The 15,114-nt window shown below is 49.5% G+C and overlaps 2 protein-coding genes across 4 annotated transcripts in view; both read right to left on the reverse strand.

Moving 5' to 3' along the window:
• Nucleotides 1–1,522: 1,522 nt before the first annotated feature.
• Nucleotides 1,523–6,783, reverse strand: LOC101589142 (cytochrome P450 26A1). Of its 3 annotated transcripts, none has more exons than XM_023716186.1 (7): nt 6,510–6,783; nt 5,042–5,266; nt 4,512–4,802; nt 4,251–4,409; nt 3,570–3,704; nt 2,593–2,745; nt 1,523–2,319 (listed from the first exon to the last, which is right to left on the reverse strand). In XM_023716186.1, exons 2-7 carry the CDS (start codon nt 5,246–5,248, stop codon nt 1,978–1,980), a joined length of 1,287 nt encoding a protein of 428 aa, XP_023571954.1. In that variant the 5' UTR covers nt 5,249–5,266; nt 6,510–6,783; the 3' UTR covers nt 1,523–1,977. The 3 variants fall into 3 exon arrangements, with proteins under 3 accessions (XP_023571954.1, XP_004632106.1, XP_023571955.1); XM_004632049.2 differs by lacking the exon at nt 6,510–6,783 and adding an exon at nt 5,444–5,724 and having other exon boundaries at nt 1,793–2,319; XM_023716187.1 differs by lacking the exons at nt 4,512–4,802; nt 6,510–6,783 and adding an exon at nt 5,444–5,659 and having other exon boundaries at nt 1,852–2,319.
• Nucleotides 6,784–9,912: 3,129 nt separating this feature from the next.
• LOC101589534 (cytochrome P450 26C1) overlaps nt 9,913–15,114 on the reverse strand; it is an 8,369-nt gene continuing 3,167 nt past the window's right edge. The window contains exons 4-6 of the mRNA XM_004632050.1: nt 14,780–14,935; nt 12,400–12,717; nt 9,913–10,290 (exon numbers count right to left, since the gene is read on the reverse strand). Of these exons, the coding sequence (XP_004632107.1) occupies nt 9,913–10,290; nt 12,400–12,717; nt 14,780–14,935 (852 nt within the window). The remainder of the gene's footprint in view (nt 10,291–12,399; nt 12,718–14,779; nt 14,936–15,114) is intronic.

A 15,114-nucleotide genomic window follows, 5' to 3' on the forward strand; every position in this document is an offset into this window, starting at 1 on the left:
TCTATGACTGATCTATATAATTGAGCTAAAAGAGGAAAGGCAAACCAGAAGTACTTTCCTCCTTAAAGTTTTCCAGATTAAAAAATGAGGTACAGGGCCCGGGGAGATGGCTCAGTAGGATAAGCACTTGACTGGCAAATGCAAAGATCTGAGTTCAATCCCTGGTTCCGTCAAAAAAAAAAAAAAAAAAAAAAAAAAAAAGGTACATTTCAAAATTTGAATATGTTAAAATGGCTCAAATTTTACTGTGCTATGCTTATAATGTAGAGGACCTCATAGTCACCAAAGATGTTGTTGTTAAAGGAAAACTGTCCTCCCATAAAATAAAAAGTGTTCAAACACCTTTAAAATGATCTGAAATAATGGTACCCTTAGGCTAGTGTGCTCCTAGCTCAAAGGATCTAGGGTAAATGTTATGAGGCTGAGGGTCATCCTTGCATACCACAGGACGTTAAAACTTCAGTTGAAACTACAAAATCCTGCTTCATTGTTTAAATGGCCTTAGAAGGTTATTATAAGGCATTAGAAGTTATTGTGCAAACACTCTAAAAATCGGAGGGTTCCAACAATAAGTACAGCCCACGTTCCACCTATATGCTAAACTCAGGTAAAACATACAACGCTAATTGTAGACAGAACCCCATTCAAACATCCGTTTAGACCACCCAGTTTCTGTGGCATTGCCAAATTCTAAAATTGTAATGAAAATTGTAAAGTCCAAAACCTACAAGCCATCAGAGGTTCAGTAAGCAGATTGTGCCATTTCAAAATGGAAAATGTGCTTGCATAAGCAAGTCACCAGGGCTAACCTTTCTGGATTGAGAGTCTGGCCTTCAGTTCAGAACATGGTCATGTCAGGGTCAGAAATGTGACAAAACTGCTCTTCCACGGAGGTTAGCCAAGGTTCACAGGGTCATGACGGGGCCATTTTATCAGTCATGTCAGACTCACACCCTATTGCCTGGGATAGATAAAAACTTTATCTGTCAGTTTGCTAAATCTGCTCCTCCTGCCTCATTTTGAATAAAGAAAACCTGGGCTCAGCTTATCTGAACCACCTTTCTCAGCACTGTTTTCATATGCAACTTCTAAGAAAAGGTGACATGTTGGTGATTTTTGGTCTCCTTTCAGACAAGAACTGTCCAGAAGTAGAATGACTGGCTTTGTCTTGTCTACAACCTTAACTTTGAGGAGCAATTCTGATCCTGTCAGATGATATGGGGTTTTTTAAATGAAGGTTAGATACACTGAAAGTGTTATATTGGTATGACAGTTCTCAGTCGGCATATAACCTTTGTAGAATGACCTTTGTCTAAAATGAAGTCCCTCCTCCCCCAAAAAATAAATAAATAAAATGAAGTCCCCCTCACCCCCACCAGCAAAAGACTTGTCCCAAGTTTTGGTCCTCAAAACCACCAAAATAAGTTTAATTTTTTTAAAAATTGAAATTACGTGCCTAGCACATATGAGGCTCTGCACTTGACTACCACGTGTGAGGCCCTTCATTCCACCCCCAGTGCCTCAAAAATAAAAATTTAACTAAACTAACCTTGAAAGATTTTTTCAGATTAAAAAACCTAAATTATCTTACAAAAAGTTGCAGACACTTTTGGACTAACAGACATACATAATTGTCAGTAGAAAAAAACTTGAAGTTTTTTCCTTACAGAAAATAGGTATGCACAGATGGCAAATAAACCCAGGTAGACATTTAACCATCTGGCTCAATGCACTAAATGCAAACATTAAAACAGTAGATTTGCCCCAAAAGGAACCTTAAATGCAAGAAAAGCACTTTCAAACTTTACTTTATTCAAAATCATACAAATTAATTATTTCAATATTCAGAGGTCATGGTACTATAGTGGAGACACATAAATATAATATACATTTAGAAATTAAATATAAGTCAATATGGCACTATATAAAAACTCATGTACACTTCAAATAAGTCTGAGGTTTGAGTATTCATGTCCATTAGATTTCTCCCTGGAAATGAATGAATCTTGCAGGGAGATTGTCCACAGGATATACAGTGGGGCTGGTTTTCATTGTAGGAGGTCCATTTAGAAGCCGCCAGTCACAATGCCTGGCCAGCTCTACTGTAAATATTTTGAGAAGAATTTTTGCGAACTCTTTGCCTACACAGCTCCTGAGGCCTCCTCCAAATGGAATAAAGCTGAACCTGGATGCATCCTCTGGGTGAGGTGGCATAAATCGGTCAGGATTAAATTCCTCCTTGTTAGTGAAGATGTCTGCCACATCATGAGTATCACAAATACTGTAGATAACATTCCAACCCTTGGGAATCTGGTATCCCTGTAAAAGATCATGAAGTCCCAGGGGTTGATAAATTGGAATTTAGCTTTCAACCACAAAAAACTATCACAGATATCCTTGGTGTTCTATGAGTTAAAAAAGAGGAGGGAGGGCGAAAGAGATTTATTTAGGTTATTGAAATCTAAGTCCACATAGTACAGGACAATGTTATCAAAATATAAGGAATGTAAGTTAATGCTCAAGAAAGCAAACGTAGGTTTTAAATCACAAGAGCAGAATAAGGATGCAAAGTTGGGAGAACTCTTAACTTACATTTAATTCAAAAGTCTTCAGAGCCACTCGAAACCCTCCTGGAACCGGGGGATTCAGTCGGAGGGTCTCCTTAATAACACACCCAATGTATTTAAGTTGCTCCAAAATTTCCATATCCAACTTGTTGTCCTGATTGCTCTTGCAAAGTAAGCCCTGTCCAAACAATCACACAGAGGTGAGTGGTTATTTTCCAACCCAGTGAAATCAGTTCAGCAGAGATAAATAGGACTAAACTCAAAGGGCCTCAGGATGGGATAAAATGAGGAAGAAACAATAGCTAGTGGACATTTGCACCCACATCCACTATCTACTTACAAATCCAAGAGACAGAAGGGTCAAGGTCCCTCACTCACTCACACCACCACCACTGCCCACCCTGCTCAGCTATGTGTACTGATCATGTTGTTCTTGCCTTCGAACACCCAAACCCAAGGAAATGGAATCTATCTGCAAAAAGTGGAGGATGGGCAGGAGTACAAGGCCAAACCTTGCCCAAGTGGGATCACAACTCAAGATTCCATTCTTTTCAATTTACAGAGCTGATTCTCTCCCCTCACCAGAGAATCACCTTGGCCCTGCACTTTATAAATATTTAGCAAAGGTCGCTCACTTATTCACTGGGAAGTTGGTGATAGAGCCACAGAATTTTCTGAGTTAATAGGGAGCTCCTAAGGGAACTCCTAGGACTCAGGACTGTCACTCAGTGGTACACTACCTGCCTGGCAAGCACAAAGCCTTGGGTTTGAGTCAGAGAGAGACAGAGAGAGAGACAGAGAGACAGAGACAGAGAGAGATAGAGAGACAGAGAGAGACAGAGAGACAGAGACAGAGAGAAAGACAGAGACAGAGAGAGACAGACTGAGAGAAATACAGAGAGACAGAGAAAGAGACAGAGAAAGAGACAGAGAGACAGAGAGAGAGACAGAGAGACAGAGAGACAGAGAGAGAGAGAGACCCAGCCCCTAGAGTCTTCCTACCTTACTTTTCAGCTCCTCTCGAACTTTCTGGAGAACATGTGGGTAGAGCCCCAGGTAACTGATCAGAGATGTTGCTGCACTGGCTGTAGTTTCATGTCCGCCAAAGAGAAGTTCAGTTGAAGATTGCTTTAGTGCCTAAAAATAAGGTAAAAGGTTTTACAGCTCTGTGGGCCAGGGATGTAGCTCAGGGGCAGAGGCTTGCTTGGCATATGCAAGGCCCTGGGTTCAATTGCCTGTACTCTGGGGCAAGGGAATCTACTTGCAGTTTTATGGAGGGATTACTGAGAACCAAGCTGTGTATTACTGGAGGAAAAACTAGAAGGACTAAAAGTTTTGCTGACTGCAAACCAAAGAACTCAACATCATTAACAAAATGCATGGTCTAGTTTAGTTAGTGACAGACAGTAAGTAAGATCACTTTTCAGGGACTTCCTTAGTTAAAGCACTGGCTTAAGATCGCCCAAAGTTCTTTACTAACTTTCTGCAAATTCTATCTTTCCTTTGGAAACCAACCTGGAGAGACTAGGACATTCCCATTTCCAGGACAGCCTGTTCCAAAGTTTTCTAGACCAAATGTCAACCTTCCAGATCCCTAGTCTGGGCAGATAGCTCACTGAGAAGCTGGGCCTCAGGAATCGTATTTGGAAAACCAGGGAGCCAACTGCGGGTGTCACCACTCACCTGCATGTCCAGTGGCTCTCCCTTGTCCCAAGAATGTTCGATCAACAGCTGCAGCGCGTCTTTGCAATCCCCGCCAGGCTCGGAAGCCCGCAACCTGCAGATCTTGGCTCGAATGTTCTCCTCAATGCGTGCATGAATGAGATTCCGCGCCTTCACGCCCTGAGTGTAGAGGGTGCGTGGCAATGAGCATGCACTGCTGCGTCCCTAGTTGGTGCCCTGAGTGGTGCACCCCTCTATCCTCACTCAGGCTGCCGCTCTTACCCGGTATAGCCCACTGAAAGGCACGTCGATGGGCAGCGAGAAAAGATTGCGCGTCATCTCCTCGAAGGCCTCCACTAGCTGTTGCTCGTCCTCCCCGCCACCCGCGGGCCGAGGTTCGCAGCCCAGCAGGATACGCATGGCGATGCGAAACATGAGGCGCTTCACTTCGGGGTAGACCAGGAGGCCGCGCTCGCCGCAGCTCAACCACTGCTCCAAGCAACTGCTCACTTCCTCGGTGATCACTGGCACGTAGCACTGGAGTGCCTCACGGGTGAAGGCCCGCATAATCACCTGAGTCCGAGGAGCAGACTGATTTAAAATTCTCCTTGCCCCTCTTTCCTGTGCCCCCTTTTTACCCTTAGCCCCTCCAGTCCTAATGCATATCCTGACTGGGAAAGCTAAACTGGCGTTCGGAGAGGGTCCCGGGACACATTTTATATCGCTAGTGCTCGCCCAGCATCTATCTGCTCAAACTCCTCCAATGAACGGGGTTTCCCCTCCCTGCCCAGGCGTCGCCACCCCGCCCTCACCTTCTTGCGCTGCTTGTGCGATGAATCGTGCAGGTTGGAAAGGCAGCCAGAGCCCAGGATGGTGCGGACCGATGCGGGCCAGTGGACCGACACCAGCCGGTGCTCTCCAAGTAAGATGCGACGCACGTTGTCTGCACCCATCACCCGCACCGTGGGCCGCCCAAACAGATGTGTCTTGTAAATGAAGCCGTATTTTCTGCGCTTCATCTGCAGGAACTTCCTCCGCTGTGAGAGGAAGGTGGAGGAGAGAGGCGGGAGTGAGGGGACGCAGGGTGCGTCGCGCCTCCAGCTAGCAACGCTTCCAGCGGCAGTAGCTTCCCTCATCAGGACGCCTACCCCGGTCTTCAGCGGAGGCTAAGCCAGCCCCGAGGCGGCGTCCTGTTCCGCCCCAAGCTCCCTTACCTGCAGCACCATCTGTAAGGTTTCGCCAAAGAAAGGGAAACCCATAGTTCCGGGGGGTAAGGGGAGGGAGCAGCTGCGGTCGCGGCTGCTCACGCAGTATAAGTCCCACAGCTTAATTGCAGCCAGGAAAAGCAGCAGCGGCAGTACGAAGGTGCAGAGCGCACTGGCCAGCAGCGCGGGGAGCCCCATGGCACGCTGCGGCCTCCCGCGCCACCTGCTGCCTCCAGCGCTGCAAACCCCGCCGCGCGCCCCCTTTATAGGCGTACCAGGTTCCTGCCCACGTTACCTTGTTCAATTAGTTCACTCAAAGTTCATCTTTAATTGCGGATTGGGCCCCAGGCTCCTCCCCCCCGCAGGGCGCTGCCCAAAACGTTTAACCGTTTGTTCCGCGGTGGATTCCCTCGGAGCGCGCCTCCGGAGGGTGCGGGGCAGGAGCAACGCCTCTCGCACCCAAGGTGAACGCGCCTCCTAGGGAATGGAGGAATGGGGGCGGTGGAGCGGGCATCCCGAGCCCTCGACTTCCAGACGGTCTCCCTCCCGCCGGGTCCAACGGGCCACCCCGACCCCAAGCCATTTGCGCTGCCTTTCCGTTTACTAGCGCCTCGTGAGGCCCTTTCCACCTGCCGGGGAAGCAAGGAATCATCATCGAGTGGACAAGACACAAGTTTCCCGAGTCTTCGGAAGATCCTGAGAAGAGCCCAGGGTCATGATCCAAGCAAGAGATGGGGAGTCAGTATGAGGAGCGCGTGGATCCTAGCTTACCAGCGCCACAAGGAAGCCAGCAGTCACTTAAGAAGTCTTGCAAGGTCCTACCCTAGGTCCCACACTACACAAGCCTGATCCCCCATTCTGACACCCCAGTGACGGACAGGGTGGGCAATTCGTGGGCAGCTAGGGATCGGAGGCTGTGTGATGCGGCCAAGCCAGCACTATTCCCGGGACCCTGGGGCTTGCAGCCATCACCTAGGCAGCAGGAAAAGGGTGCTTTGCCCTAGCAGGATAAGGAGTCGGAGGGAGGCACAGGCAGAAAACCCCAAAAGTCCTGGCTCCTTATCTAGTTCCTGACCTTGAGCAAGTCATCAGGACACAGTCTGGTGTCCGTTTACTCCTCCACCCGATAGAAGCGATCTTCCCAAGGTCTACACCTTAGGACAGCTGTGAGTTCCCAAAAGGAGGCCTCTGATTGTAAACACTCTTTCCATCTCCCAGCTCCGTGCCGCCAGCCTTCGTTATCAAGGTGGACGCGGGGCTCCGGAGCCCTCCTCGCTCTCATCCAGTGCCAAGCCGCCATCCTCACCCTGATCAGAACTTCTTGGCCCTAAATCCAGGCTTTTGCCTGCCGCTAATGGGAGGGTTGAGGGAATTCTTACTGGAGAGCGCGTCCTCCGGACTTTGCCCAACTTCAACTAGCTGCTCCTGTGGCCAGTACCTGAGCTCGGACACTGCGGGGTGCGCACGTGCGCTCTGGACTTTCCACCTGGCCGGGCCACGCAGCCGAGGACTAGTCAGAGACTTGGGCTGCTTTAGTTTGCTAAACGCAGCAGAGGCAGAAAGCGAAACAGAACGACGCACGTTTGTTTAGAACTGTACGTTGGCTCCTGGAGAAGCACACATCCCTGCGCCCGGGAAAGCGTTCCTTGTAGATAGAAAAATCTCTTTGATCCTAAGAGCTGTTAAATACGTAGACCTCCCGCATGGCCCCCAAACTTGGAGGGAGTCAAAAAATACGTGCAGAGGTCGTGAGGACCTGTAAGGTTCCAGCAGTGCTCACAACCGGGGTGCCCCGGAGCGTATGTCCCGCGCTACCTCCCACGGCTGTTTCTTCTATTTGGGGACTGTAAAAAGGGAACGCCGTCTTCTGAGCGGTAGCTGGAACCCCGCTAGAGGTAATGCTTAGAAATCTAGGGCGCGCCTCTTTCTAGAGGAACCCTCCGCCGCGGCGCGGAGCAGGAGAGCAGGGGGCGTGACCTGAGGCCCATTTCCAAGCTCCGGCCTGACCCGCCTGTGACCCCAGCAGGCTGGACCCTGACATCCGAATGAACTCTGCGCCTGCCACCACGCCAAGTTCAGTGTGCACCGGGTCACGAGATGAGTGCTCTTGTAGTTGCCACAGGGAGAAAGTTTTTTTTTTTTTTTTTTTAATATAACCTATCTGTGCATTGAGACCCGCGGGAGCGTCCAGGAAAAGATTATGTGAGAGAGTAAAAAATTATTAAAGAACATTTTAAAGAGGGGAGGGAGAGTCAATAAAGTACCAACCCAATAAGAACTTGGACCTAGAAACCTGGCCATGTTTTCTTGGGCTATGGTGGTGGAGTGGTCATTGGAAAACAAAATGCTTTCAAAATATTTACAAAATAGCCTTCCTATTTCAAAGACTGCCCCCCATTCACACTTATTGGGCCTGACTTTTCACGCCTGCTGTTTGGAGTGCCTTTCCCCAAACTCCCCAGGGACTATTCCCTTCCAAAATCCCCGTCACGTCCTCAGAAAGGCTCTTCCCCCACACACACACACGGAATTACAGCACTCTGTACTATAGGCCTGCTGTATTTTCTTTATAGCATTTTCTCTCGCCACTGGACAGATTCTTGCTGTTTTGTTTTCTAATCTATTTATTGCCTGAGTCCATGAGCATATCAAATCCAGGAGGGTAAATAAAGTCTAGAAGACCAAAGGACCACACCTGCTTCCCCTGATGACATAGAGCTAGTAAAACCAGACACAGCAATGGCTATGTAGGGTAAAACTGGAGCCACCCTTGTAGACCCCAGAACAAGTAAACCAAGTCCCTTGGAACCAGCTTAGCTATGGTGGATTCTGACAGGCCCCTCTTCATATTTTTCTTCTCTCCCCAAATCAGAATTAATTCTCAAGTGGGGTCCTTTGGTCTCTCCCAGACCCATTCTTTTCAGGCCAGGATGTCCTCAGTTTTCAAAAGCACCCTGAGGGCAGTCCTGCCTTCAGCCACCTTTGCTGTCTCTGGTGCCTGCTGAGTTTAGGGCCTGGACCTGTGAAGGGCCATGGGTGATGAATTGCCCTGTGTGGGTGTTAAGGTGGTGTAAGCCTGGCTCAGAAGAGCCCACTGTGCTCTCAAGCTCCCAACTCCATGCCAGCTGTGTCCCCTTTTCCTTCAGGTCCCCAGATCCACCTTAAGCATAAGGTCAGGAGGGTGCTGGTTTCCTTTTGGTGCACTAAGGGGTCAGCTTGGGCCTGGGCAGCTACTTTCTTGGCTGAACACTCACTGTCCAGCTGCCCAGGTCTCTGGGAAGATGCATGACAGGTTGAAGTAGGCTGTTAGGAATGATGGCACAGAGGCCCTTGACTTTGATTTAAAATGATGGGAACCCCTGAGTTAAGATAGGACAGACTGCAGTAGTTAGGTCAGACTAGGGACACCAAAGGAAAGGTTAAAGGGCTGGATCCTACATGGGCAGGTAGTGGGAGGAGTGCTGGCCAACAAGTCCACTATTGGCTCCATGGACATTCGTCTCTCTGTTCCTCAGTTTTTCTGCAATAGCTTCCCCCAGATAATTCAAAGCTGAGTTTGAGGGAAGTGGGAAGAGTCTGGAAACAAGGCTGCCCAGCTTCTGACCTCTCTGGGTATGCACTGGGGTGGGTCCTTCAGGTTTGTCCTTCCTTACTCTGTCCACCACCTGTGCCTTCCCACCAGGGAGCACCTGCCCAGCTAAGCCCTGGCCTCCTTGCTCAATCCCTGGGAAGAAATTTTATTTCTTGGCCTTCCTGTTTTTGGTACAAATATCCCAAACCTCCCTCTGATTATAACTCAACCTCTCATGAAGGGATTACATCACAACATCCCAGTCCCATGAACCAGCCTTAGAGGCATCTCTGTGTACCTATTTTTTCCTGTATAAATGAGATTAAATGAATTCTTGAAGAAGGAAACTTTTTAAAAAATAAATTTGCAGCAGATCCAGTGGTGCTAAGCCATTTAGAGCCCTGGCAGTGAAAGCAGTTCTAAGTTTCCTCCAAGACTGGCCAAAGCTCAGCAAGCAGGAGGCCAGCGGCCTGCAACCTTTCCATAGGCTGTCCCCTGGGGTGCGTCATCGTATGGCCTACCATCAGGCTCTCAGCACTCTGACTTCCTGGAAAGGTTCTCACCAGGTCTCTGGCACTAGATATGCCCCCCCATCTACCCAACTCGAGGGCCCAGGAACCTCCCCTGACTGCCACGGGAGGTGAATTGGGGCGCACCCAGGGGACCTCTTCACCCCTGCTTTGGGATGGGCTTAAGAAGCTTGACCCACACTTTGCCTTCCTCCTGGTTTGGCATGAAGGCAGCGCCTTCCCACTGGCCAGAGCATTTGTCTTGTGCAGTGACCGTAGTTTGCTCCTCCTCCAGCACTGAGCAACGTTGGATTAAGGATTTTTGGAGACGTGAACCAGCCAATGTGAGCATGACGCGCTGCACTGCAGCCACTGGGCAAGTCTTGAAGCGCCGCTGGTCAGAGGTGTACCCTATTTCCCGCGGCTGAATTTACAAGCGGGTGGAAAAAGAGCCGCAATCCGTCCACTGGGTGGACGATGGGCACCGTTTGCATGGCCGGGAAGGCGGGAGTGGCCAGCTCCCAGCGTGCGGTGCGCACCAGCTCCACAGCTAGCAGCTGCAGCACCGCCTGCGCCAGCTCCTGGCCGAGGCAGCTGCGTGCACCGCCGCCAAACGGGATATAATGAAAGCGGCCGGAGGTTCCCCGCTCTTCTTCACGAGCTGCGCCAAAGCGCTCTGGGTCAAAGCCTTCGGGCGGGCTACTGTATACCGCGGCCGTCTCGTGTGTGTCCCGGATGCTATACATCACGCTCCAGCCTTTGGGGATCTGGTAACCCTGCGAGGAAGCAATGGGACCGGCCTGACTATGAGACAACTAAGAACGACCCCAACCGCCGACCCACACCCCAGGATGAGGCAAACAGGCACGCGGACGCAGGCAGGAATACAGGACCAACACAAAAGCCAGGAGAACCATCCAGCACTCAAATGTCAGCCTCTTCACGGGTGAGCCATATGACCTTGGGCTTGATAATCAATCTTGTGGAGCCTCATTCTTAACTGATAAAAGGCGAACAATAATGCTCATCTTAAGCCTGCCTTGGTGGCAAATACCTGTAGTTTCAGCTACTCCAGAAGCCTGGGCTGAGAGTCCCAAATTGGAGGCCACCTGGTTAACTTGGCGAGACTCTGTCTCCAGCACCAACAGAAAAAAGACTGCACTATGTTGTGAGAATTGGGAAAAAATGGGTCAGGCATGTATTATTGTTGAGCAAATAGGATCTATTTGTTGAATGTTAGTTTCCCTTGTTTTATCTTTTTGATTCTGACTTTAAGTCAGGAAACCTATATTTTTGTCCTGTACCTATCAGATACCTGGGATGGACAAGGCAGCTAGAACACCCATTCTTCTAGGGTAACTCCTTTATAAATTCCTTCCTGTCCTCACTCATTAGCTGAACAATAATGCCCAAACCTGGCAGCCACACTTTAAGAAGACCACAAAAAAGAAAGTCCTTAATATTGCTGTCCATAGGTTCCTTTCGCTCAACCTCAGGGTTTCTAACCATGCTGCTCTTTCCCCTCACTCTCAGCCGACCCAACCCAGCGCTGTGGGTACGTGCGTGCATACGTGTGCGTGTGCGTGTGCGTGTGTTACAGTCCTTTGATTATCTGGCTGCCCTCACCACAAAAGCTTTCAGATTTCCAAAGCCTTTCTGATGACTCCCTGGTGGTGGAAGTTACTACTCAGATTTTCACCAGGTGGCAGAGTACAGTATCTTGAAATCACCTAAGGAGCATTGGTTCCGCTCTAGCCCTCAATTTCCCCATCTGTACACTGGAGGACAGCTAGGACCTCTTCTCGTCCCTCGTCCTGTGTCAACCTCACTAATAATCCTTGGTGGTTTTCTTTCCTCTCCTTTTGTTTCAGTAGGGCACGCCCACACATGCACAATGAAATACGATTTCCGAGATTTGGCATCCAAGATTCTTCTAAACAAGCACTTTTGTCTGGGCTGTTTCCTCTCTGTAGTGTGCGCTTCTCATTCTAATCTTTCACTGCTGCAGTTCAGATGCCAGTTCTGAAAATGTTTTGGTGTCACCCAGCACTGGAAACCACACTATTCACTCCATCATTTTTGATAAAGATGTCGGTCCCAGTTCCTTCCTCCTTGGAGTCTTGGGCAGAATCCCAGTGTCCCTTGCAATGCACCTTATGTTCACAGTGAAAGGAGATAGATGCCCACTCTTTGCCTGGAACTATCAAACCAAGAAGCTCCATGCCAAGAGGACTGCAGTGACCTCTCAGGCAATGCCCTCAGTTTGGCAGTACTAAACGACCAAATCCCAATGCTGCCACTTCTCCATACAGTCCTGGCTCCATGTGGATTTTCAGAGCTGAGAAGGACTAAGACAGCTTTTTCCAGAGGCCTCACGGGAAAACAGAACTCCCAAATGTCACTCAGAGATGGAGTCAGATCTGGACCTTTATTCTGCCCAGCTCAGGGCAGCCTGATGACATCACTCAGACTTTACCTGTATTTTAATTAGTATGCTTTCTTGGCAACTAGTTTTAGCCAGATGAGGAAAAGCCTGAGGAGTCATAGAGCTTTGGCACTCCATTCACACTGCGCGGGGTTGGGGGGACATGTTTAGCAAAAAGTATGTTTGTATTCTAAAACTCATCTCTAATTGAGTTGTCTACAGACTGCTGGCAAATCTTAAGTATATCAAATTCCTAAGCTTGCCAACTCACGGCGCCAGGCTTTGCACCCCTCTACCAGGGATCCGAAGAGCAGAAAAGGACAAAGACACTTTACAAACGGGAAAGCCGGGGGCCCTGTGAGACGATGAGGGACCTCTAGGCGTTTATCCCAGGCCCTCCTCTCTCCCAGCACCTCTGCGGGCCACAGGAGATGCGGCGCTGAAGGCAAGACGCACTTACATCGAGTTCGAAAGTCTTCAGCGCAGTGCGGTAGCCCCCGGACACCGGCGGCAGGAGGCGCAGCACCTCCTTCACGACGCAGTCCACGTAGCGCAGCCGGCCCAGGGCAGCCAGCGTGAGGTCGGGCTCGCAGCCGCATTCGAGCAGGAGCCCTGCCGCTCCGGGCACACAACTGCATGCGCTCCCCAGCCCTTGCGTCGCCAGTTCCTGTTGGATCTTGGCGACGGCTGCCGGGTTCTGTAGTAGCAGAAGGATTAGGGACGTGCTGGCGCTGGCGGTGGTGAAGAAGGAAGCAAAGAGGAGCTCCACAGCTGACTCCTACAAGACAGCCCGAGCAGCGCGGAGTCTCAGGCACTGCCCCACCAGAGACACGCGGCGCGCAAAGTTACTATTACCCTAAGGCGACCCAGTAGGACATGCTATCGCGGCAGCTATGTGTGTGGATCCTGGAATCATGGAATTAAATTCCAAGTCTGTCACTTGGGAAAGTCACATTGAGCATCAGGCAATATAATGATTTATCTACCTGCCTTGGGAGAATTTCCAGAGATACTGCTAGGAACTTGTTCTGTGTATTATCCTAGATGCCTTAAGTGTATTTTCTTACTTGATCCTCAGCTTAACTCCGTTAGGCACAATTCTCTCATTTTGTACAGGGTTGGAAACCTGAGGCTCAGAGAGATGCCCAGGGTCTGGTCAGCTAGTAGTCCCAGCAGGTTGGAGTATCTGGTATCCTTGATCTTCTAGTGGTGCTGCTGCCAGCCCTCTATGGGTGTCGTGAGGGGGACGGCAGTGAACAGGCCACAGCACCTGCAGCCACAGAGCCAGCCCACACCAGTGCCTGCCTCACACCTTTATCGCTGTGCTTACAAGATTGCTCTTGCTCCATCTCTATAGCTTTTCCTGGTCTGCTGTGCCCAAGAAGGGACATTGCCTATTCTTTGTCCAAGAAGGGCACCCTCACTGTGCCTGCACTGCCCTGATCCAGCGTCTTCTTTCCTTCTAGCACTGGTCTTTGTGTTTATTCTCTGACTCCTGGGTTGTGGGTGAATGTACACCCTCTCCTCTGCTGGGCAGGGTCATTTTTTTTTGGCAAGGTCATTTGTGTAGCACATCTCCCACCGCAGCACAGTATCTGATATTGAGTAGGTGCCTAATGGTATTTGTGGAAGGAGGCCGGGGAGATAGCTCAGTAGAATAAGCGCTTGCCTGGCAAGCACAAGATCCTGAGTTCAATCCCCGGTTCCACCAAAAAAAAAAAAAAAAAAAAGTAAATATATTTGTGGAAGGAATATTAAATCCTCAAGGGACGCTAACTGGGAGCCCCACTTTGGACAAAGAGGGGCACAGATATGGAGACCTCAGGTCCAATATCCTCCCTGCCCGGCCCATGTCTCCCTTGATGTCCAGGCCTTTATGGACAATTTCTGATCAGGAAGTTCCCTCCCTGAGAGTGTTGTTTCTCCCTACTCAGTCCTGTCAAGTCAGAAGAACCACCCACTTCTTTCTACACCACTTTCTAGAACTTCCTCCCTCCCCAACATAATGGGGCTCAAACCCAGAATCTTCAGATTGATCTATCCGTGTGTCTGTCTGTCATTCTGAGACAGAGTTGCCCAGATTGGGCTCAAACTTCACCTATTCTTTATAATCCCTTTGATGGCTCTGGACTTTACAGGATGGAAATTATTTATCTTATTCTCAGAGAAGAAACTACAGTTGGCCCCCACTTTTCAGTCACTGGCTGGTAGAAGGTGGAAAATTGAGACCCAGAGACAGGAGAGAGCTGTGTATGGAAGTCCCCTTTCTAATTTTCCCCTGACTTCTCCATTGCACTTCTTTTTGGTTTCTTAAGAGGTGTTAGTGGTCCTCCTGCCCACTGTGTGCTCCTAGCTGTATACAGGAAAGGGGTTGGGGTGCTAATTGACCAAAAGACCCTGCAAGGCAGGTCGAGGTGACAAGTGCCAAGGTGTCTCATGGAAAATTGATTTTAGGGAAGAAGAGAGGAATTTTGAGGCTGTGGAATTTGATCCTGAGTGTCTTAGATTTTGTAGGAAAAAGAGAGAAGAGGGCTTTATAAGGGAGTAGGACACCAGAACAAAAGACAGGGGGTGAGAGACTAGGGGAATGGAAGGGGTGGATGGGTGGGCTAGAGCTTAAAGATGGGCTTAGAATTCATGGCTTCAGTGCTCTTGGAAGGATGGGTAGCAGCCCAAGGCTTCACAGATAGTGGCTGTGGTTGTTACAACTGGAACCCAGGACCTCTCTTTCTTTTCACCCTGTGATGTACCTGTGCCAAAGGAGAAGTGGCTGGGGGTGCAGCATATGTGTGGAGACCTGAGGGTAACAAAGTGGAGGGCAATGGCCTCCCTCTGCCTACCTTTAGCTCCTGCACTGAGAGCTCCTGGCCCAGCTCCCTAGCGCTGTGAATGATCAGGGCGAGGGGGTCACCTGGCTCTGCAGCCTTGTCTTTCTGAAGCTTCTCAGCAATGGCCTCCTCTAGGTGCTGATGCAACTGGTCCCTGGCCCGGATGCCCTGATACATAAGAATAGAAGGCAAGTAGGATAGGCAGGCTCAAGAGCCAGGCTTGGTCACCCCATCAAACCTTCTCAGGACCACACTGGCTCTGCTGTGATCAATGAACCCCTGTTGTTCATCACTCAGCTTAGTTTCATACTTGGCATATAATCGGGGTCAATATATGGCATATATAT

The sequence above is a fragment of the Octodon degus genome, unplaced genomic scaffold (genome assembly GCF_000260255.1).
Source record: "Octodon degus isolate 3935 unplaced genomic scaffold, OctDeg1.0 scaffold00046, whole genome shotgun sequence".
NCBI lineage: Eukaryota > Metazoa > Chordata > Mammalia > Rodentia > Octodontidae > Octodon > Octodon degus.

Excerpts from the sequence above, each read along its gene's own strand:
- LOC101589142 (XM_004632049.2), bottom strand. The coding sequence starts at position 5,632 with ATGGGGCTCCCCGCGCTGCTGGCCAGTGCGCTCTGCACCTTCGTACTG. Across the intron at positions 4,803-5,041 it reads CGCACAAGCAGCGCAAGAAG|GTGATTATGCGGGCCTTCAC; the intron begins GTGAGGGCGGGG and ends CCTCGGACTCAG. Across the intron at positions 4,410-4,511 it reads CTTTCAGTGGGCTATACCGG|GGCGTGAAGGCGCGGAATCT; the intron begins GTAAGAGCGGCA and ends CTCTACACTCAG.